General features: G+C 45.3%; 1 protein-coding gene across 2 annotated transcripts in view; it reads left to right on the top strand.

The window, feature by feature from the left end:
• EIF2AK1 (eukaryotic translation initiation factor 2 alpha kinase 1) overlaps positions 1–24,914 on the top strand; it is a 387,622-nt gene that overhangs the window by 110,701 nt on the left and 252,007 nt on the right. For both annotated transcript variants that reach the window (XM_086940742.1, XM_086940743.1), the window contains exons 2-5: positions 613–771; positions 11,262–11,401; positions 16,467–16,504; positions 20,896–20,995. In XM_086940742.1, the coding sequence (XP_086796868.1) occupies positions 613–771; positions 11,262–11,401; positions 16,467–16,504; positions 20,896–20,995 (437 nt within the window). The remainder of the gene's footprint in view (positions 1–612; positions 772–11,261; positions 11,402–16,466; positions 16,505–20,895; positions 20,996–24,914) is intronic.

Genomic DNA, 24,914 nt, shown 5'->3' with positions numbered 1-24,914 from the left:
TGAGTTGTTCCCCTACCATATCCACAGCCACGTTTCATATTCTCCATCCCTGAAATAACCAGTGGTGAGACTGCGAAAGGAAGAAGTGGAGTTGTCTGCTGCACCACTATTTTCATAGGAGCTGTTGGATATCAGGGAGACTAAACTTACTGACTTTGAGGGAAGGTGGACAGTGGCCCAAATATAGGCAAGGACAAGACGTGTCAACCTTGTTCTGAGGGCTGTGATTCACCACTAGTGTCTAGTTTCCCACTAGTGTTTGTTAAGCTCTTCGCTGGAGTGTGAATGGTGAGGAGACCTGTTAAGACCAGTCTGGCTAGGAACTCTTCATTTAAGAGAGTTCATGAGTAGAAAAGGCAGTGCAGTGCATGTAGGAAACCTCGGTCTGGAATTGTTTTCTATGGTGATAAAAGTTAAACTTTGATGTGATCTGAAATATGTTGTAAAGAAGTGTGAAGAGCGGCAAAGCAACTGAATGGCAAAATGCCTCTGATTCAAATTCCCTGGTGGACTGTTCTGTTTCCAATGCGTATATATGTAAGGGACTGCCTTAAAGAATGTTGTCAGTTTAATGTTTACTTTTCACCTAAATTGATATTTTTCTTTTTTTAGAGTCTGATTCACCATCAGAGCTGCCAGTGATAAAGGGTGCTCCACGTCTGCAAAAACTATCTACTGCAATTCCCAACCAGCTGCTGCTTGTATCTCTTTTGGAACACCTGTGTTATGTGCATGAACAAAACCCACATCGCTCCAGATGCTTATTTAAATGTCAGTAAGATCCATTCAAAATACTTTATTTCAGTTCTTTTACAAACCATAAAAGTGCATATACAATATACAGTACTTTGTCACAGAAGAAAAACATTCCTTTCACAAAAGTGCAAATGCAAGAAAAGAAATACTTTGATGGTATAGGCACATAAAAGGTACAGATTTTCACAAATTAAACATTACTGATCCAGACAGTTTCTCAGTCTGACAGATAATTTTAAAAATTCCTTAATTTGGAGGATACTGTCACTGTGCAAGAGCTGCAAGTACAAAAGTGCCGGCCTGATTTGTTTAAAACCAAGTTTTTTAAAAAGAGTTACTAAGTATCGCTTGCGTGGAAATTCATAAAATTTACATAAAAAATTAAAATGCAGCATATCCTGCGGAGACTTTCCGTCGCAGCCGCAAGGCGCTGCTAATTTATTAAAAATATCAGTCTTAGGTCTAATTAGCAGGTGATGGAACAGGTTAAGCCTGAATCTGGTCAATAAGTATTTTTCGTGTGTGGTCAGTGAACCTGCCAGGTATGGTTCAAGGGTCTTAGTGGTCTTTAGCATAACAAAATTCCTCACACTATGTTTCTGAAGCTCCGCTTCTTCTCTCAGGGTCTTCCTGTCCATCAAGAAGGCCTGTTTGATGAACTCCAGATCCCCCTTTAAAATTTGGCATGGATTGTCAAAAAGTTCAGGTCGTCCAAGTTTTACAAAGTTTGACTTTAGATTTTTTAGCCAAGGGGAACACATTGCCTTGTCCAAACCCAGAAAGTCCTTCACAATTAAATGCGTTAGGGGTATGTCCTCATTTAGCCATAATTTAAGCCAGCAGGTCAGGGGACGTAAAGAAAACAGATCACATAGATATTGCGTCCCCAACTCCTCATGTACAACAAGGTTAGACGTGCCAGTGGGGACACACAATAAGCGCTTCAGGAATGAATTTTCCACAACCTGTAATTGCTCCCCGCCAACATACCCCCAGATTTCACTGCCATAAGATGCAATTGCCACAGACTTAGCATTTTACAATTTCAGCATGGCACAAGTGGGTTTTTTCCTCAATTTGGCAGCAAAATTGAAAATAGATGCATTAACTCTCACCATTTCTCCTTTCTTTTTTACAAGATGAGGTTCCCAATTTAGTTTTGTATCAAAAAGAATTCCTAAATAAGAGAAAGTTTTAGATAAGGGAATTACATCTTCACCAATCTTGAATGGGAAGGACCTTTTTGGTTGCTGACCAACTTGTAAAACAAATGATTTTGTATTGTTTACCAGAAGGTCTCTGTCAGTCATAAACAAGTTAAAAGCATTTAGCAGGGATTGTAGCCCCTTCTCCGTTCTTGAGGTTAAAACTGCATCATCTGCATAAAGAATTATTGGAATTCCATGCCTGCCTACTCTTAGGCAGTCAGCACAGACATCCTGTAACACACCATCTAACTCATTAATATAAAAATTAAAAAGAAAGGGGGCCAGAATACAGCCCTGCCGGACACCCTTTCCAATGCTAAAATTTTCTGTTACTCTCAAATCTTGGGAGTATCTCACATTGGCTCTGGTATTACAATGTAGATCAACCAGGAAATCAACCAAGCCGCTATCTACCCCCTTCGACCTCATGGACTGCCACAGCTTTCCCCTGTTTACACAGTTGAAAGCGGAGAACAAGTCCATAAAGGCGAGATGGATGGTGACTTTTTGTATTACAGCGTACTTACTTAATATCAAAAAGAGGTTGAGACATTGGGTTATTGTAGCACGACCTTTACAGAAACCATACTGCGAGAGGGACATAATATTCGTTTCCTCAGCCCAATCCAGAAGTCTTTGCAGTACAATTCTGCCTATAATCTTAACCATAGAGTCTATCAGTGAAATGGGTCAGTAACAGTGTGGGCTACCCTTGTCCCCCTTTTTAAAAACCTGGACAATTGTAGAAACACCCCACGATTGTGGACATCCTTCTTTCACACAGCATTAAAGACAGGGGCGCCCAAAAATTAGGTTCAGACTTAAATAAGTCAGGGGGAATCCCATTAGGCCCAGGGGCTTTCCCAGCTGTTATCCCCAAGATGCCCTCAAAAACTTCACCTCTATTAAAAACAATTTGTTCACCAGTATCAATACAGGCAGAAGTCGTAATCACATCCAAAGTACAAAAGTATAACTTCTTAAAATGCGCTTTCCAATCCTCCTTGGATATATGGCTTTCTAGGCCGTCGGCCGTCACCCGGCTCCTGAGCCAGGAACGGTTTCCTCACCAAGGCCCAAAATCTAGTACTACTCTGAAGGGTGGCAGGATCTAAAATATCTGACCAAGCATCTTCCCTAAGGGATTCCTTGTGTCTAGCAATAATATTTTTATAAGTCTTTCGACACAACTGGACATCAGCTTTAATCCTAGGTTTTGTCCCTAGTGCTGCTCTTAAATTTCTGGCGGCTTTTGAGGACTCGTGATTGAACCACCTAGGTCCTTTAAAATCCGACTTCTTTACAGGTGCTGATGATAGCTGGGAAACCTTATCCGCTAGACATTGGAAAGCATTTAAAACAGTATTTGGGAGTGCACCCTCTTGCGTACAAACCGTGATTTCATCTGCACATGAGACTTTAATCTCATTAAACAGCAGATCGGGGTTAACCGTTGACCATCTCAGCCGGCGACTGCCATCTGTGGTAATCACCCTACCAATAGAGGAGTCTTCTCTTTCTTTAGCTATCAATGGACCCCTCATGAAAACAGTAAGTGGATTATGATCACTGAATTCATTATCTTCAATTAACAAGCATTGGAAATGCAATAGGTCTCGCACCATTAGAGTTAGTGCTTTTAGAATTGTTTATGGGTTTTTTTTGTAAATGTTTAGCATTTTTGTTTCCTGTAGCCTATGCTAAAGAATTACAAATAAAAAAAGCCATAAACATTTCTAAAAGCTCTAACTGAAATGGTCTGAGACCTATTGCACTGTGTGAGGGTGAGGGGTTGAGGGTGAGTGAGGGTGAGGGTGGGTGATGGTGAGTGAGGGTGAGGGGTTGAGGGTGAGTGAGGTTGAGGGTGAGTGAGAGTGAGGGTGGGTGAGGGTGGGTGAGGGTGAGTGTGGGTGAGTGAGGGTGCGTGAGGGTGAGGGTGAGTGAGGGTGAGGGGTTGAGGTTGAGGGTGAGGTGTTGAGGGTGAGGGTGAGTGAGGGTGAGTGAGGGGTTGATGGTGAGTGAGGGTGAGGGTGAGTTAGGGTTAGGCGTTCAGGGTGAGTGAGGGTGAGGTGTTGAGGGTGAGTGAGGCTGAGTGAGGGTGAGTGAGGGGTTGAGGTTGAGTGAGGGTGAGTGAGGGTTGAGGGTGAGGGGTTGAGGGTGAGTGAGGGGTTGAGGGTGAGTGAGGGTGAGTGAGGTGTTGAGGTTGAGTGAGGGTGAGGGTGAGCTAGGGTGAGGGGTTGAGGGTGAGTGAGGGTGAGGGAGGTGTTGAGGTTGAGTGAGGGTGAGTGAGGGTGAGGGTGAGTGAGGGTGAGTGAGGCTGAGTGAGGGTGAGGGTGAGTGAGGGTGAGTGAGGGTGAATGAGGGTGAGGGTGAGTGAGGGTGAGGGTGAGTGAGGGTGAGTGAGGGGTTGAGGGTGAGGTGTTGAGGATGAGTGAGGGTGAGGGCGAGTGAGGTGTTGAGGGTGAGTGAGGGTGAGGGTGAGTTAGGGTGAGGGGTTGAGGGTGAGTGAGGGTGAGTAGTTGAGGCTGAGTGAGGGTGAGTGAGAGTGAGGGTGAGTGAGGGGTTGAGGGTGAAGGTTTGAGGGTGAGGGGTTGAGGGTGAGTGAGGGTGAGGGGTTGAGGGTGAGTGAGGGTGAGGGTGAGTGAGGGTGAGGGTGAGTGAGGGTGAGTGTGGGTGAGGGTGAGTGAGGGTGAGGGTGAGTGAGGGTGAGGAGTTGAGGGTGAGTGAGGGTGAGGGTGAGGGTGGGTGAAGGGTTGAGGGTGAGTGAGGGTGAGGGTGAGGGTGAGTGAGGGTGGGTGAGGGGTTGAGGGTGAGTGAGGATGAGTGATAGTGAGGATGAGTGAGAGTGAGGGTGAGTGAGGGTGAGGTGTTGAGGGTGAGTGGTTGAGGCTGGTAAAAGACATCCCTACTTGGAGTTTAGTGAGACCCACACACCTCCACGTCCGGGTGCGCCTACTGCTCTATTGCTACCACGTCCGCTGACGTCATGTCGTTAGATAAAACGCTAACGCGTAAGGCAGGGGCAGGAGAGCTTCAACGCTTGAATAGCTTGTGTGACACGAAACGCACGTATTAAGTGACTGGTCACAAGGGTGGGTTCTCGTGACTTGGGAATTCGTTCGACTTCAGTTCTCAGGTTTTACGATGTTACAGAGCATTGCATCAGCGTTACAGATGTGGGGCACGCACAATTGCCCCGGCTGCCCCCAACTGCCGCCGTTTCAGGCTCAAGTAGGCAAAAAAAGCATATTTATTATATTAACGTATCACATTTACCTAAAAAAAGAGGCAATTCGTGAAAAATGAACGCGGCATGGCCCGTTGCTGTGGAGGGTCACATACAGCACGTACGCTTGCGGAAACATGGAGGCTTGCCTGCTCGTCTTCTCTGCCGGCGGGAGGAGCGGCAGGAAGAGGTCGCTCTCAATCCGTGTGAGCTGAGGCAGAGGTGACTCACGCAAGCTGCCTTTTATCTCAGCCGCACAGTCCCGGTAGTCTGCTGTGCAGTCAGCGTCTGAATAACATTATTACTGTAGTCTGAAAGCCACCGAGAAAAAGAGCCTTTCCCACCAGGGCATAGGGCAATGCTATTTAGTTGGGTATGGAGGACTGGAACTGACCCAGGAGGGGGGAGGAGGGAGGAGAAATGCGTCTCGGCCGGAGCAGGGGGCGGAGCAGGGAGAGCGGGCTTTGAATTGCACTTCACACGGCCGGCCGGTCGTGAAACTGAAAGCATGGCCGGCCGGCCGTGAAAGCCTTTGATGCCGCAGGGGGTGGAGCGGCACCAGCTGGGAGAGTAGGCAAGGCAGGCGGCTGGGGGCATGTGCACGCGCTTTTAAGCTCAATGCGCATGCGCATTGAGCTTAAAAGTCACGGGCACTGCAAGGAATCGCCACGATTCCTTGCAAGTTGGACAAAGAGTGGATAAGCCACCATAGTCTCGCTTGCTCGATGCGAATGCGCATCGACAGGCGAGACCTAAAAAGGAGCCCACAAAAGACTGCATTTATGATGTTAACAGTACAAAGTCTATAAAGGTTCCCCTCCCGTTCCCCTTAAAGGTCGGGGTATCAAAGCACTTGATAGGGGCCATCAAAGCCATCGTAGTTCTTAGGTCCAGCTCATTAAGCATGTCATTTAAGTGTTCCCCCTCATTTGTATGCTCGAAGTGAAAATCCTTACAACGTGAACAGTTAAGTTCTGTAATCGTTTTAAAAAGGGGATCTCCACAAGGATGCACATTAAAATCCCCCATCACCATGAGGTTATGAACGCAGTCTTTCATAGAGTTACTGATAAAGGTATTCAGTGTTACTATCTGACTTGAAGCAATAGTTAAATTAAAAGCATTATAGAAATTGACCAGGCCGGCCCTACAGTTTTCCCCTGTTAAAACTAACCCAACGATACCAGTATGGTTTGTTGTGATCCTCCGCACATTACAACAGAGTGCTATAGAAATAAACACAACCATTCCCCCTTTGGGTCTGCCCCTAGTGGTCGCTACTGCAGGGACATAGTAGGCCTTATACCCTTCCAGAAAATGATTGCAGTCAATTGACCAGGTTTCCTGCAAACAGATAATTTGGTACTTCTTAATGTACCCAATCCAGTTGCAGTCCATCATTTTTGTGCCTAAACCTGCAATATTACAGGAGATTACGTTATTTGAGTTTGTTACTGCCAAGGTACTCTCCATACATCCCAAGTCCTCTATTCTTTGAGTTACCTGCCCAACAGATGCCTCATGTCAGTCACATGACTCTAATCCCGAGAGTGCATCAAATCTATTATGTGTTGCAATTTTGAATACATTCCCACTCTGGCTACCAATATTGTACAAATAGGCTCTATTAGGGGTCAATGACTGTAAGGATATACATGATCTAAGAGGCCCAGGGATCTGTGGATTCTTGATCAGGTGAGAATTAAAATACCTCAGAGGGCGTATGCAAATACTATTACGAGTATAGACCAATGATGCTGCTCTTAATAAAACTGTGGCAACGTGTTGGGGGTGCCTGAAGTTAACAATGATACAATCACCATTTGTTGACTTACTGGATGGTCCGATCCAATTCACCCTTCTTCTTGTTATTATCTGGTCAGCAAATTTAGCAGGGAACACACAGTTTTTATTGAGCCAAGAGACTGTTCTATTCTTTAAAGATTCATGAGATTCCTCTTGGGCCCGCTATGCATGGCACTTAATGGGAGGGACATTATTAAGTATGGCCACATAAGGTGCACAGTTTGGTGGAAGATTGACATAACAAGTTTTCTATACATGACTGTGAACTGGCATACCCTCAGGAGCTCCCATAGCCCTTAAGTTCTGCGTGGTTGGTGGGATTGGATCAAATGGGGCAGGCTCAACGGCAGATATACACTGCCTAGTATTTTTTAAATTACCTCTGCCTACTCCCAGACCCTCAACGATTGGTTTATTATTCTCTACATTAGAGCTTCTTGGTGCTAAGGACAAATGCGATGATAACAACCCACCTAATTTTTCCACTTCCCAGTCATTATGTCTAATTTAGATAACAATGCTTCATCAACTCAATAGTTTTTGCCTCTATCTTTTTTTCTAGAGAATGAATTAGAAGAGCAAATGGCTCCATATCTATATTAATACTGGCGCCACCCATACCACTACCATCCTCTGGATCCTTTAGAGCTACCACACTGCTTGGGGCTGGATTACACTTTCCTGCTCTAGATTTACAATTCCTCCCCCCACATTTAGATTGTACCTTCCTGTACAATCTTACTGGCCTAACGGGGGGTAATGGGGGTGGTGGCTCTTCCTCTGACGTGTCGGGTACTGTTTCTAGTGGTCTTCAGACTGCTCTACATGTACCTGCGCCTCAGTAATTGTGATAACCCTATTACCCCCTTCCTGTCTATCTGTAACAGCTGGATTCACCAGAGGGGGAGGCAACTCTGCTAATAAGACAGAATCATTACCTCGCCCCAGAGACGCTCTGCGGGTATTATTAATTTGATTAACCTTTTGTACAAGATAGATTTCCATGGATCCTGCCCCAATTACGGGTTTATTGGCCTTAACCTTAGCCATTTGCGAGGCTTAGCAATAATCCTCAGCACAACACAAGTTACCAGCAAATAAAGCACAAACTACTAACTTCTAGTGACAAACAAATTAAAACTCACACATTATTTTGATGAATGAGACAGGTCCAACGGTCAAAGTACAGGGTCCGTGGCCCAGCCCAGCCTCCTCTGGCCTCTGAGGGCCACAGAGGGCCCGCCCTTTGCCCGGACTTCGCCCGGCGCGTCCCGCGGGTGAGAGGCGCTTCGCTGATTTTATTGCGCCTCCGGGCGCTTGGCCAGCGTCACGGGCTGCGACCTCACGGGGCCGCTGGGAGTTGCAGTCCGGTGGACTGAAGCCGTTTCCCTCACGGCGTGGGCGGACTGCCCCGGCAGGTGGAAGGGCCTCCTGCGTGAAAGCCGTTTCCCTCACAGCTGTTACTGTGCTCTGGTTCTCTTCCCCAAGAACGCTCGGCGCTCGCTGATTTTATTGCTCCTCCGGGCGCTTGGCCAGCGTCACGGGCTGTGACCTCACGGGGCCGCTGGGAGTTGCAGTCCGGTGGACTGAAGCCGTTTCCCTCACGGCGTGGGCGGACTGCCCCGGCAGGTGGAAGGGCCTCCTGCGTGTAAGCCGTTTCCCTCACGGCTGTTACTGTGCTCCGGTTCTCTCTCCGGATCATTTATTGTGTCTTCTCTCCTTTAGTTGTTTGCTATACAGTGTATTCTCTATAGATGGGAAGGGGGGGGGGAACAAACTAATTATTTGCTATCTAGCTTATGGGGACACTGCAGTGTCAACAGACATTTGTCGACCTGCACGTGCCCTGGCCCACCCAGGGTCTTTGGAAACTTTGCACAGGAGCTCTATGCACTCAGTCTCTCAGATGATTGGGGTGAAAGGTCAAATCCTTTGCCCTGGGATATCTAGGGCCCTGTTTGGCCATTTTATACTATATTGGGTTAATTTTGCCCCTGGTGGCGATCACTATCTACCTAAAGATTTTTCTACAGAACTCCTAGCCTCTAAGATGGCACACTTTGGGGGGCAGTTTCCACTGGCTCCCTGCACCAGACTTTCTCCCTTTTCCTGTTCTCTGATACTTATCTCCTCCAATTTGGATGTAAAGTCCAGTTCTTCCCCTCAACCGGGACATCTTTGAGTAGCCGTGCGCTATATAAAATCTAGTATAACATAACATAACATAACATAGGGGGTGTAAGGGAACCAGCCTCCCTGGTCCTGGCGGGACCCACTGGTCCGCGGTCAACTATAAGCAGAGTCCTTGGTCCAAGAGGGCATCAGGGGATTTGTCCTTCCAGTTGTTTGTGGTGCTGCCACCTTCCAGTCCCAGTATCCAGGTCGAACAAAAAGCGCTCTTCGTGCAAGAGTTTGTAAGTGGGAGTGGAACGTTTTAGAAGCCAGGTACCTCCGTCCAATCATAGGGTGCCACATTACCTCTCCACCCCTGTCCCAATCCTCCTGCACAGCATGCTGGGACAGTTCAAGATGGCACCATCCAGAAGTCACAGATCACATCTCCTCTGGAAACCTCAGCTCCTCCCCTAGTTGGCATCATTGCCAGGGCCTTTCCCACCTAAACTTCAAAGAGGAGCTCCCTCCTGTGTTGGCTCCAGAGGGGCTGAACTCCCTCTTTTGTTCAGTAGACCTGGAATGTACGAAACCTGACAGAAAATTAACAGACACAGATTTTCGTCCTCAACCCTTCCTCCCCAGGAGCTGAGTGAAGCACTGATAATTGCTTCCTTTGTGTAGGGAGGCTGCTGTTCCTTTTGCTGAAGAGCAATGCAATTAACTTGGCCTAGCAGGGTAACAATAGGCCAGGCTAATATCTAGCCCTGCAGAGTCCCGTCTGTGCCAGGGTACCTGTGCTTAGTTACCAGTTTGCACGCTACGGTAGTCTCACACGTGCAAGCCTCACATGTGTTCATGTAACCAGTCAAGCGACCCTTACCGTGCCACAGTGGCCTCATCTTAAAAGGCAAGCATTAGCTTCAAACATGCACAATCCAGTTACCATGTGATTATTGTGAGAGAGACACCAGTTGTGAAGATCACCCAGAGTAAAAAATAAAAAAAAGTTGATCCAAAAGCCTAAAATGATTTTCCATAACTTTCAGTTCCTTGGATCCCCCCTCCAGACTTGATACTTGTATAATTTACGCACTCACTCAAAGAGTGTCTAATCCAATAACGGATATTATAGTTAACTTTTTGGGCAGAAAAAGTAATAGTTTTCAAAATTCAGAATTGCAGGGCCAACCAGATTGTTTACACACTATCAAGGGCCTTTATATAATTTTTTTTCAGTTTGTATCCACTCAACAATATGTGAGCTTTACCTCTAAAATATTGACTGCTCAAGATTTATCCGATTCATTCAGATATCTGAGAATTCTTTATCCTAGATGTTGCACCTTAGAAATGCTGTAAAACTGCTCAAAAATGTCTTTATCACTAACCTGCTGCTAGTAAATATAGATGTTTGATAAAATGTTCATAAAACCATTGTCCTAATGTGATAATCCAGTTTTGTATGGTATTTACCTGTTACTGTAATTTATCCCTAGTTCTTTTGGCCAATCACATTCTCTCAGCTTAAATATTTTGCATACCCTCCAAGAAGTATCACTGGCAAAATAAGCATGAGAAGTATCTCTAGAAGTTGTGTAATTATACCGTTAGTTTCACAAGCTTTCCTTTTCCAAGAGTCACTAATCAATCTGACTTTAAACATAAGTGGAAAAAATCTAAAGGACCACATTTACAGGTCATGGTGGGATCCCATGCATAGATCTTTTTCAGTCTGCCGACGCGTCACAGAGGAACAAGCATTATCTGGGCAGAAAATAGCAACAAAAAACAGTAAATCCTAGTGGAATTTACGCTTAAAAATACACTGCCCACTTGACCAGAGATAGTCAGATTAAATTTCCTTTTTTGTGACTTAATGTTGTAATTGTTGCTTGCCATTTAGGTTCGGTTAAAATCTTATGGACTCCTTAATTTTATGATGTTCTTACTTTCCAGGTTCGGATAAGAGACCCTTAACATTACCTATTCACATACGTTACTAGCATAGCTTTAATTAATTGGCTTTCAGTATCTGCATGAATCAAATTAAAACATCTAACTTTGTCTTCTTGCTACCTTTTTGTCAAATAAAAGAATATGCACCTGTATCCTGAAGATTCTTAGCAAATGTTAATTCTGTTTACTTGCAGTACTATGTCAAACGTTTACCAGAATGGGATTGCTGTCCTCCTTTGCTTTCAGTGATGAGTTTAGCACTGTGAGGCTCCATCATAGCACAGCCATAACAGAGCTACTAAAGGCAGCGAAGCACCGAATATATCACCAGCAGGTAACATTGATACCGATACAAAAGCATTTGTCACAGTAAAGAGCAAAAACACATGAAAACGTATCTAGTCTTTTATGGGGTAATGCTTGAATTGGATTCATTCATAACAATCTGGTTTTAGAAACCTTCACATTTCTCTGTTCCTGGTGTGCATATCCACAATGATGAATGTTTTTCCTCCTCCCTACTGTGATCAACCACTCTATTTTTCTGGATGTTTCTTATCCTGTACTCCACTTTATATTCCTCTGTCGACTCCTCGTTGCCCTTCTGCCTCCTGTACTTTAAATGTGCTTTACCAGTTGCTGTCTCTTTTCTTTGGATGACTATTTCTCTTCTCTTAACTCCTTATTTATTCAGTGGTGTTTTAAGTGTTTGCTGTCAGGAGTGGGTAAACCTGGACTTACTAAAATATGTGACCACGTGATTGTAGTAATTTACACAAAAAGCTATTTAATATTCATGCAATGGCATCTATGTCGGTATACTTGGCTCTGATGAGCCTGCTGATGGCTCCCTTGGAGCTGGAGCAGGTGATGAGGGTCAGAGTTTGAATGTAGAAAGATGTGGAAAGTAATCACCAGTTTCAGAGGAGTAGCCAATCCCTAATTGCTTGAACCTGAGTTGATAGATGTTGAGTTGTCTTTGTATATTCCTTTAACTTCAACAAACAGTCTTCCACAGATGTGCATTCAGCTAGCATTTCACTGTTCTAGATCTTTTGTCCTATATGTGGGATAGCCTGCGAGCAAGTAATTATGAGTGAAACGTGTTGCCTGATCACTACGCTTTGCTGGATGAACTGACTATTTACTATATTTTGAACACACTCATAAGAAACAAGCACTGGCGTTGCCAATAGGTCTCGCATTAGGAAAGTGTGGGCTATTGGTATTGTAAATGACAATTATTTTTTTAATATGTGTTGGCACTGAAAATATATAAATTAATAGCATTGTTATTTACAAAGCCAATAGCTTACACTTTCCTAATGCGAGTCCTATTGGCTATGGGAATGCATCTTGTTAGCCAGCAAGGACAGTGCTGTTGTGGTGCTGAGTGATGCTGTTATGGTGCTGAGTGATGTGGTGGTGTATTAGAGTGATGTGGTGGAGTCCCAGAGTGATGTGGTGGTGTCCCAGAGTGATGTGGTGGTGTCCCAGAGTGATGTGGTGGTGTCCCAGAGTGATGTGGTGGTGTCCCAGAGTGATGTGGTGGTGTCCCAGAGTGATGTGGTGGTGTCCCAGAGTGATGTGGTGGTGTCTGTGAGTTATGTGGTCGTGTCCCAGAGTGGTGTGGTCGTGTCCCAGAGTGGTGTGGTCGTGTCCCAGAGTGGTGTGGTGGTGTCCCTGAGTGGTGTGGTGGTGTCCCTGAGTGGTGTGGTGGTGTCCCTGAGTGGTGTGGTGGTGTCCCTGAGTGATGTGGTGGTGTCCCTGAGTGATGTGGTGGTGTCCCTGATTGATTTTGTGGTGTACCTCAGTGATGTGGTGGTGTCCCTGAGTGCTGTGTTGGTGTCCCTAAGGGCTGTGGTGGTGTCCCTGAGGGCTGTGGTGGTGTCCCGGAGGGCTGTGGTGGTGTCCCTGAGTGGTGTGGTGGTGTCCCTGAGTGGTGTGGTGGTGTCCCAGAGTGGTGTGGTGGTGTCCCAGAGTGATGTGGTGGTGTCCCAGAGTGATGTGGTGGTGTCCGTGAGTGATGTGGTGGTGTCCGTGAGTGATGTGGTGGTGTCCGTGAGTGATGTGGTGGTGTCCGTGAGTGGTGTGGTGGTGTCCCAGAGTGGTGTGGTGGTGTCCCTGAGTGGTGTGGTGGTGTCCCTGAGTGGTGTGGTGGTGTCCCTGAGTGGTGTGGTGGTGTCCCTGAGTGATGTGGTGGTGTCCCTGAGTGATGTGGTGGTGTCCCTGATTGATTTTGTGGTGTACCTCAGTGATGTGGTGGTGTCCCTGAGTGCTGTGTTGGTGTCCCTAAGGGCTGTGGTGGTGTCCCTGAGGGCTGTGGTGGTGTCCCGGAGGGCTGTGGTGGTGTCCCTGAGTGGTGTGGTGGTGTCCCAGAGTGGTGTGGTGGTGTCCCAGAGTGGTGTGGTGGTGTCCCAGAGTGATGTGGTGGTGTCCCAGAGTGATGTGGTGGTGTCCCAGAGTGATGTGGTGGTGTCCGTGAGTGATGTGGTGGTGTCCGTGAGTGATGTGGTGGTGTCCGTGAGTGATGTGGTGGTGTCCGTGAGTGATGTGGTGGTGTCCCTGAGTGGTGTGGTGGTGTCCCAGAGTGGTGTGGTGGTGTCCCTGAGTGGTGTGGTGGTGTCCCTGAGTGGTGTGGTGGTGTCCCTGAGTAGTGTGGTGGTGTCCCTGAGTGATGATGTGGTGACAGTGTGTAACAATATATATGTATCTGTGCGAGTATGTTTTTTTTTTGGGCTTGAGAGAGTTTGAGTGCTGTTTGAACTGTATATATTTTGTTTAATCAGTGTTATTGCGTAATGGACATTTATGTAAACATGCAATTACACCGGGGGTCCATCTTTCCTTTAAATAATGTTAGTTAACGAAATCTTACGAGAAAGTGAACTCCTTGTAGTTCACATCTCCGTGTTCCTTTTGCACACGTACATGAGCTATTCTCTTCGGTGGACGAAGGTGGGGGTGCTTTTAAGTTCTTGCAAGAGGAGCCTCAGGGGGCCAGTATTATTAGGGTGCGGGTCGATATGTCTTTTGAAGCAGATTGCTTATGTAATGAATTGAAAAATTGAATTGTAAGGAGAGTGCAAATCTGTCTGTTCTTAATTTGGGGGATTAATTTAGACGGTCTTGTTTGTAGTGTACACGATGTGAGTAAATGCAGACTGCAGTAATGTCTTTAAGGATGTTTGCGTTAGGAGATGCTAGGAGGTGTAAATCCTGGCACAGTTAGTAAAAGGCACACTGGCAAACCGTGAGTTATGCGCATGCGTGGTGACTTGGAGACAAGATGAGTAGTGACGACTCAACAGCTGTAAGGGAGTGGGCCCAGGGGGGCGATGAGATAGGAGATGTACCAGGGGAGCGGTGCAGCTGTAAGTAAGGATGTGATGTCGAGGAGACAGTGTGTAGGGAGTGCTGCAGTAAGTAACAATGAGGATCGTGTTCTCATGTGTGGGGGGAGGGATTGGGGATGAAGCTTCTAGTAAGGATGGGTGATGTAAGAGGGAGGAGTAGGGGATGCCTCTGGAAATGAAGAGTGGGGATGTAGGGCAAGTGTTGATAATTACTAATGGCCAGGAGTGACGAGTGTAGAGGGAGTGGCACAGCTGGGGGACATGATGTGGCTTAACGGTCAGAGCTGCCAACCGAGAGATGGGCAGAGGGAGGGGAAAGACAGTGGGGGAGAGGGAGAGACTGAAAACGAGAGGCTGGTAGACACTGAGGAGAGGACAGCACAGGGGAGGGGGGAGGGCTGCAGAGTGGGAGAGTGTGAGAGATAGGTGGAGAGAAGAGGGTTGAGGCAGAGGGAGGGACATGACTGAAAGATAAGAGGGAGGAGTAGGAAGACTGGGTGAGGGGGGAGGCAGGAGCGTTGCAGGGGGCGAGAGGAGGCTGCGGGTGAAAGAAAAGGGTCACTTTGCAGAGAAGAATGTAGAAAGACGCTAGGAGAGGGGTAGAGAGGATGAGGTGGACGGGGAGGGATATGACAGCAGGAAGCGAAGAAAGGGGAGGAGAAGTGCAGATAAACAGGCAGTGAAACAGAGGAAGGAAGGAGAAGACGGATATTACAGACAGATTACAGAGGGAAGGGGGACCGGGCGAAAGAGGCAATCTAAAGGGGACCAGGGGGTGAGGATAAGATCAAGGCAAAGTTCCCATCAAGCTAGATGGGGTGTTGCCGTTTCGTGTATTCAGTCATGAAAATAATGGTGCGAGGGACAATCGGACTGGAAACTGAAAGTACGGCCGGCAGAGAAGAATGTAGAAAGACGCAGTCATGAAAATAATGGTGCGAGGGACAATCGGCCTGGAAACTGAAAGTACGGCCGGCAGAGAAGAATGTAGAAAGACACAGCCATGAAAATAATGGTGCGAGGGACAATCGGCCTGGAAACTGAAAGTACGGCCGGCAGAGAAGAATGTAGAAAGACGCAGTCATGAAAATAATGGTGCGAGGGACAATCGGCCTGGAAACTAAAAGTACGGCCGGCAGAGAAGAATGTAGAAAGACGCTAGGAGAGGGGTAGAGAGGATGAGGCGGACGGGGAGGGATATGTCAGCATGAAGCGAAGAAAGGGGAGGAGAAGTACAGATAAACAGGCATAGGGGAGGAGAAGCCGCACAGCACACGCTGGGAGAAGCCCTTTGATGTGCTGTGCGGCCGTGAAAAAATGCAATTAGGAGGGAGGGAGGCTGATGCGCGTGCTTGTTTGGTCACGTGATTCACGTGAACTTAAAGAAAACCGCACGAACGAAACCCTTGGTTTCACGAGCATTTTGAGGACATGAATTCTCGCTCCGCTCAATGCGCTTGCGCGCATTGATAGGTCGCGAGACCTAAAAATGACAAAGCTAATCTCAATCTCACTCAACAGGAAAAAAGTAATGATCAGTGTATTCCTTGCCTTTTTTCTAAGGACATTCTATGCTTATGATTGTGTGATGTCTGCATTTCTCTTCATCCATTGGTCTGCTTTAGCATTATACACATTTTGCCTCTACCTACCAGCTCCTACAGCATTGGGACACAGGTTTAGCCCGCTTTAGCCACTGGCTTGCTTGACTGAATCACAGCGTTCTGCTCTTGCACAGTGTTCACATCCACCCAATAAATAGCCCCTTTACGTGCCAAGGACTACTGGTGCAGTGTGTGCTTTTACAAAACAAAATACCTTTTGGCTTTCAGATGATGCTTGTTTTGATAGTATGTGTGTCCTCATACAAAAAAACCATTGCCAAACAAATAAGCATTGACAAAGCCAAAACAGCCATTGCCACACCTATTGCCCTTGCCAGATATTGTTTCTTTTAGTTGTATGTATGCTTTTACCTGTAAACATTTGATGATTCATACACAACATATGTTTGTAAAAAGTACAATATCTCTTTTGTTGTAGGAGCTTAGTAATGGGGAATTATATCTTCACTCCAGCAGGTATGTATAAAACATTAAATACAAGTTATTCATTATTTTCTGAGCATTAGTCACTCATCTCATGGCTGATTATGTAATATCCCCCCTCTCTCGTCACACCAGGTGCAGGGAACTGGTTGCAGAAAATTCTGGCATGTAGACTTCAGTGAAAGTCTTGTACTCCCAGAAAAATTATAACTGCTAGAGTTTTCTTGGCTTTTGGTGTAGGAAATAATGAATGGGCTAAAGGGTGAAATCTCTATTTTATAGGACTCTGCCTATGAGGATTTCCGTATATTTAACAAAACGTGCTCACTTTGACCATTCATCAGCAGTCTCATAAACCCATTTTTGCATTGTTAACAATTCTTTCCTGGTTACAATCCAGTTTTCTTTATATAACCACTTACATGGCCTTTGTCCTAACCACATTTGCAACATTTGCCACAGTTATCAGACTTATTGGGCCTGAACTCACACTGATTAGTGCCTATCTGCTTAATACACAAACTGAACCAGTATGGTTGTCTTTGCTTTTTCCAGTTAGCCCAAAGTTATGTATTTTTACTACCACCTGCCTGTTCGACACCTTTCGGATTCTGACCTTTAGATCAGTGTTTCACATTTATGTGGATCTTTTGAGAATATCAAGCTTCTTGTTCTTCTTTAGGGAGGCTGAACATTGTTTAATCTTGGATGATATCCTTGTTTGTAGGTGGTGCTAATGCATTCCAGTCCAGGTTGGGAAGATATAATTAATGTTTTTAGGCCTTTTTATCAGCCGAGCTGCAGGTAATAGTGGAGTGGAAGGCAGATTTGAAATGCACCCAGCGGTCTGGGAAAACCGATAGCTTGCCCATTACATCAAAAATATTGGTGAAGATAGAAAGGGCTTAGTTTTTCAGGAGATATTAAGGTCATTTTGTTTTTTCGTGCTCCTGAGGGTTTGGTCGAACTGTGAATCCATGTCAGGTCAACATATAGTGTGCTTTCTGTGAATGATCATTCATAGGGCCCTTTTAGTAAGGTGCTTATACTGCTGTGTTTGTTCTCCTCAACTCGGTTTCAACTAACTCTATTCTGTTTGAGTTCTGATTTAGGTAGTTGGCTAATCCCCAGGTTTGGTTATAGAATGGATATTTGAAGAAGTCTTCATCTGTCTGGGTTTGGGGCTCCGTGTGAACCTGGATTATTCCATTTGGACTGATTAACGTCTGTCAGGATCTCAAACAATTTCAGACCGTGTCCTCCATGACCATCTGTGACTTGGTGAGGAGAGCTAATGGTACACAGTTTAGAAGGTAGCAGAAATGTCCCTTGGAATAAGCGACCACAGGGGGGTCTACCTTTGTATTTGCTTGAAATTGGAATTCAGTAATTCTTTCCAGTATCATGCTAAATACCAAAAAGTGAATAGTGTTGTGCTTTTGGACAATTTGGATACTTTTTGGGGGCGGGTGGTACCAGAGAGAAGCATTTGTTAAAAGGGGCAATATTTGACTAGTTATTAGAGTAGATGGTTTGGTGCCTGTTGTGAAAGGGGCATGTTTTAAATGCAATATGAATTCTAAAAAGCGTTGAGTAAATTGTGTCCCCCTTCTGATTTTCAGGGCACATATTAGATTGCTCAATTCAAATACTGGAACCTATTCAAATGATTGTTTCTTCACTTTTCTTTCTGGACAAGGTGTCTGAATTGTCCTTTTAGCAATGCAGTAACCTCTGCTCTGTAGCCAAAAGCTATGGTCAAACGCAGGTAGTTGGAAATGCAGGACAAAGTAATGCTATTTTTGGTTGTATGTATTTAAGAGACTTCTGCTGTATTGGAAGGTTGGAGTACCAGGCTGCAATTTACTGTAAAATCTTGTCCTCCACCCTTTCTATGAAGGGATATATTTTTTCTTCATGGGATATGAGGGATAGGCATCCAGTCACCATGAGAATACTCTTCCAGATAGGCAAAGTCCTTCTTCTTGGTCTTAGAGTTTTTTAACCATTTTGTTTAGCTCAAAACATCTTAGAATTCAGAAAAGGAAAGTGAAGAAAGTGGGTTACTGTGCGTAGTTTTGTTTAAGCATTCCAGGAGTTGAACCAGAGGTGTTATTTTACTGCATTCGATAACATGAAATGTGATACGAGATAAACTGATTTATCTCTAGAAAGGCAGAACACTACTCTTCCTTTGCAGAACTGCTTTCATTGTAAACTGAAAGTGTTTTGCCAATATGGACAGTGTTTGCCATGTTCACACCTGCTTGATGTTAAGAGTTCAATGATGGAAAAGATTGCCTTAATGCAGCATTCACCATCTGCAGGATCTGTAAGAGAAGAACCAATGAAGCTACTGCTCTCTGTGGTGCCAGATTGGCTAAGAGTGTATCGACTTCCATCACTCATTAAAAGAGTAAATCTTAGGAGTTGAAGGAAAATCTATTTATTTATAGCTTTCCAATTCCCCAAGCAACCTTCTAGAATAGGAAGAGAATAGGAACCTATAGGACCACTAAAATATAAACTGCAGTAGCCTCTTCTCCTTCCAAATTGCTAAAGAAAATTATATTTACAGTTTCCGTACTCCACAAAAAACACCTAATTACCCCCAGTCTTATGCTGCTGACTTTTCTCCTAAACTTCTAGGCTTTGCACTAGCAATTCTACGTTCTGCACTTTCTCCTTTTATCTGATTTTAAAAGAAAAAATGCTACCCAATGCTTCTCTAAGTCTTTTCACCTTGCCCTGCAGGACCTTTTCAATCATGTTAAAAAGAATGCCCGAAAGAAGACACCCTTATTCAATGGCACATTGGGCATCTTCAAGACACATTTTGGCTTATGGGACTCTTACATTATATATTGTATTGTATTTGCATTTATATAGCGCTTACTACCCCATACGAGGCGTCAATGTGCTTTTTTGGCAAGTAAAATTCTACTCCGGAACCCTTAAGGGATTAGTCGTGAATTACTATAGTGTAATATAAAATTTATTTGAGTGGTATATATGTTAGTCTGTTATTTGGCTTGAGAAGGATAGTGGAGGGATAGAAGAGGGAAAAGATTTGCATTTATATAGCGCTTGGTAACCCTGATGAGGTGTTGAAGCGCTTGTAGGCGAGTAGCATGCTACTTCGGAACCGAAAAATAATTAGTGGTGAATTAATATGGGGAAATATGAAATTAATTTGAGCGGTGGACATGTTAGTCTGTTTTTTGGATTGATAAGGATAGTGGAGAGATAGAAGAGAGAAAGGTCTAGAAAGTTTTTTTCTTTTTTTTTTACGTCTAACCACACCTTTATTACAAAATATACTGATAATAAACACTGCATTAAAATCTGGGCTTGGCCCCCAACAGTGCCATACCCCCAGGGACAGCCTTCTTTGTATCTCGCTTTCAGAACCACCTCCACATCAGTAATCTGTTGAGCATTTTGGAAACTTTGGAACAATAAGGTATGGTTTTTAATCCTAGTCTCCGAATGGGACTACATTGTGTAATCTTAGACATTCGTTTTCTGTCTTTGGTTATCTTTACAAGATTGGACAAAAGTAGAATGTGGTTGTATAAGTGTGTGATAATAAACTAGATTCATGCATTGGTGCATGGAACGCCCATGTGCCATTTATAAACCTATAGTACCGACTAGAATATATTTGACGAAACTGTATTTTTGTTCTGTCTTCTGATAGTTGGTTGTGTTGCTGACCTCTGCCATGTGCTCACTATTACACTAGGAAGATCTTGTTTTTCATAACTCATAAGTTAGTGATATTACACATTGATAGATTTGCACAGTCTTGATTGTGCTTCTGTATTTATTTTCCTCCAGAATAACTGTACTTCTATGGTAGCTCTGTTCCAAAGCTTCAGATATTTACCGTATGACGAGGCAAATTTTATAGTTGTCATCGTAACGATCAATATTCCACATTTTTGGTTTGTTTTATATTATAATGCGTTTACCCTGTGTAAAAAAAATAAGTATTTTTTCACTATTAGATTAAACTCATTTCTCTTCATTCTTTACAATCTGAAGATTTAATTCTTCAATTACGTTTTGTTTTAGTTTTTATTATTATCAGCATGAACACCTTGGTGTCTATGGCTCCCACTCTAACTATGCAGGTTATGGTTACCAAATGCTACTTGTCATTTGGTTTTATGGCAGCATATTACCATGAGGAAACCTTGGGTATTGTCCAAAGCTACCACCATTGATTATTGATTGGAAACAAAATACATCTAATCAGCCAACTCCTTGCCACAGCAGTCTACTTAGATATATAAAGGTTTACAGTTGTTATTCTGATTTAGCACTTGTATAGCTTGCAATCTGCCTTTAGTGTGGCATTGCAGCACCATATGTAATTGTCCATAAATGTATTTCTTTAATCAGTTTGTTTCTTTCTTCAGGGCAAAACATTCTCTCTTTGAAGCGCAAACCTCTCGATACTTGAATGAGTTTGAAGAGATAAAACAGCTTGGCAAAGGAGGCTATGGGAAGGTCTATAAGGTAATGTTTTGAATCTACCTTTGTTAAGTAGGATACTGTTTCAAATTCTTGAATGGGAGTTTATATACTACAGTACATCTCCATTCCTAAACATAGTTCTACAAGAACGATCATGTCTTCATGACCTCAAAGGGCTTAGATTTTGTATTCTGGTCCTTCTGTTCACTGAAAAGTTTGGATGTCCTGCAAAACGTGCAACAGATAACATCTTTTTACTGGACTTGTTGCCACAACATAGGGCCGTGCACAGCTTTACTACAGAGCAGCTTTGAAATTGTATGACAAGAAGCTCTGTCCGGCACTAACGAAAAAGTCGTCTGATCTCATCTTTCTTCAATCTGTAAAAATGGGGAATATTTTTCACACAGTTAACTTTATAAATATTTACCTAAGACTAAAGGTGCTGCTGTGGACAATAAACTCATGCAAATGTTGAGCGTCAGTTGATGGAAATACTTTTAGCTGTGTTGGAACCGGCCTCGTGGTGTGGTCCCGCTTCCCCCGCCTGGCGGACCCTGGCCAACATCGCCCCTGTCCTCCGGGCTAAAGAGACCCCCTCCAACCCTACATGAGGGCCGCCACCCTGGACGACACCCGCTCTCCCCCCATCAGGACATGGCGACTCCGACTCGCCCACACTACGGGCCCGATACCTATCCGGGGCCACCCTCACAGGCCTCGACTCCATGTTGGGCCTCCCTCATCCAGGCCTTGTGGCCTCGGCCCGACCTCGGCCACGGCCCCAACGCAGCCCCGATATCGAGGCACCAAGATCCGCCCAGGTGGTAAATCGGCCACTTGGCGCCTCCCGGAGGACGAGAGTTTCGATGGGCCTTCAGCCGCCCCCGGACGCCGGGTTTCGATCGCCCTCCTGCCTCCCTGGGCGCTGGCTCCACCCCCCTGCTGAGTGTCTGGTCGCTCTCATCCCGGCCCCTCTGGCCCCCAGGTCCGAGGGTCCGGTCATCAAAGGACTTCAGACCTATATCTGGGGCAGCCCTGGAATGGGTCGCCAGTTGTATCCTGGAGTCGAGAGACACTGAGAAGAACTCATTTGAGACCTGCTGGCGCTGCCGCGGTCCATCCTCGCTGAAACAACCTTTAGAGACCTGCTGGCGCTGCCGCGGTCCAACCTCGCTGAAACCATGCTTGGAGACCTGCTGGCGCTGCCGCGGTCCAACCTCGCTGAAACCATGCTTGGAGACCTGCTGGCGCTGCCGCGGTCCAACCTCGCTGAAACCATCTTTGGAGCCCTGCTGGCGCTGCCGCGGCCCAACCTCGCTGAAACCATCTTTGGAGACCTGCTGGCGCTGCCGCGGTCCAACCTCGCTGAAATCATCTTTGGAGCCCTGCTGGCGCTGCCGCGGCCCGACTCGTAGTAACCCCCCAGCTCGAGGATTGAGAGCTGAGCACCGGGTATCCCCGTACCCGGCTGGTATCAAGACTGTCCCGCTACCCTATTCCCCCAGCTACCAAAGACTTTGAGGATCCCTCGATCCCCTTGTATTGTATTGCTAAGATAACCTGCCTAGTTTACTGATAAAGACTTTGAGAACCTATCCTTGTGTGGTGACCGTCTGTAGTGGCGTAGTGTTCGACCTGTACGATCCTAAGAGAGGAACCTCACTCGGAGGCCTCTCAACCGCGCTCGGCCAGTTCTCAGAGGAGGGGTAGACTTGGGGTGGTCTGGCAGGGAGCCCCTGCCCTCCCCCCTAAGGTCGCCTTTCTAACAAGCTGCACTTGCAATAGTGTGCCCTACTGTCTCAGTATGAAATCAGGTTCAGAACTTTCCTCTTCGAAGCTGATGTTGACACCATCACTTGTACACTGGCTGCATGTGGCGTGCAGATACCACTGGGTTCGTAGGACCTTACAGTTGGTGTTTAATTAGACTTGTGGTGTTTCAGGTTGATGTAGATCTGTAATAAAAAATGTTTTACCAAGTAATGTTTGAGTGGCCTCATTCTTTTATAGACCTTTTTTATTGATACTGTTGATGTATTTCACAACCATTGCCTTTCTCCTCTACACCCTCAAAATGCATAAATCCTCAGCACAGAACCAAGCATTTTGAAGGTTGTTCCCAGCTGAATATAAGACCGTCTTTGCTAAATTCTTAACAAACATTTATAAAGAAACAAAAATGGTGTTCTGACCCGAAGAATAATGAGTGATTAAATTTTAAGCTCGCCGCAAATCAATTTATTTTTGTATGCATCTGCATACATTATATATTCTTGATATTTTTCCTGTGGGCATTAATGTATCGCTCTATGATGCTCTTTGAGAGGGTTGTGTACAGTAACACATTGAGTGCTAGTAGTAAATACATATTTGTAATAGTTTTATGTCACATCTTGCATGAAATGATTGATCGCTTTTGCTTAATAAGATATACAAATAATCCCTCAAAATACCTGTTCTTCTATTCAAGTGGTTTCTTCCAAACATATGCATCATCTGTACAATGTGTGCCTTTGCACTGTAAAAATCTTGTTCTGGTAGTATTGTTATACATGGGCCATACTGGTTGCTCGAATGGAGACTCCCCATTTGTGCATTTTAAAGAAGGTCTTGGGTGCACAGAACCAGATAACTACCTGAATCAGTTCTTTGTTTAAATCGTTGGAGAATGTATAACCTTTCAGTGGGCGTATCCAATTCACATGAGCTTTTTAAGCACTCTCTTTAAAAATGTACATATGCATGATTGTCAAGTCCTTTTTTTCCTGTACTAGAATGCACAAATATTACTGAGTGATCTTCCTAAATTTCTGACTATTTTGTATAAAAAGGACTTTGTGTGCATCGCATTGGACACCTGTGTTGTTTTGTGGTCCAAATATTTGACCATGTCCGAGCAATATTGTTAGAATCTGTTGTCCTAATTTGTGTAAACTTGCTCATATATTGAAAAGGAGGAAAGTATTTTGCTGTATATTCAGCAAAACAAGCAATGTTTTTAAAATGTCCCATCTCTGGAGTACAGTTGCACAAACGCCAGCACTTCAAAAATATGGATTGTGTTGCTCTACATGCCCTTTCTCAGTTTTGGTCCATGGTAGCCAAGCCACAATACATAAGAGCCTCCTCCTCACTCCTTGAATTCCTCAAGAAGCTGAAGACCCGTCTTTTTGAGTAGTCCCATAAGGCCCTAGTTTTCGCCAGACTCACACCAGCTCAGCTCCAGGTTACCCCTAAGGATTATAGGATGCGCTACAAATGTGCATACCATTTACTTTTTTGCGGTGTGCATTACGTACAGAGCTTACTAACATAGTAATCCTGACGCAGCAGCCTTTTCTTCATCAATCATCAAGTTTAATATGACTTTTCTTTTTCTAACCAATTTATTGTTTTTGTATTCCTTTTTTTCATATTTCCCTTTTCTCCCTCTTCCCCTTTTCTCCGTGTGTCCCTCACCTACCTCCTATCGTCTCCCTAGCTCTTGTACAACCCCGCTCTCCCTCTTTGAATTCTACCCTTTTCTCTCTTTCCCTTATGTCCCTTGCACGCCCCTGCCCTCTTCTCTCCAGTCCTCCACTTTCTTCTCTCCAGTCCTCCACTTTCTTCTCTCCAGTCCTCCTCCCTCTTCTCTCCTGTCCTCCACCCTCTTCTCTTCTGTCCTCCACCATCTTCACTTTAGTCTTTGTTGGACAGGCCTCGTGGCCGGCCCGTCCCCTCCCCGCATGGCGGGTCGCGGAACGTGCTCCTCCTGTTCCCCGGACAAGAACCACCCCTGCAGCCCGCCGGGGCAACCCCCGACCCTTCCCCGACGGAACCATGGCTCCTGAACACCACCGTATCGGCTGGGCCGGGTCCCTTCCAGAACCCCTGTCTCCGGCCCAGCCGCCATTTTAGACACTACACGACCAGGCCTCGTGGCCTCGGGTCGACCTCGGCCTCGGGCCCAGCCAGGCCT

This window comes from Lissotriton vulgaris, chromosome 10, assembly GCF_964263255.1.
Source record: "Lissotriton vulgaris chromosome 10, aLisVul1.2, whole genome shotgun sequence".
Lineage (NCBI taxonomy): Eukaryota > Metazoa > Chordata > Amphibia > Caudata > Salamandridae > Lissotriton > Lissotriton vulgaris.
This window is presented reverse-complemented; position numbering and strand designations above follow the sequence as displayed.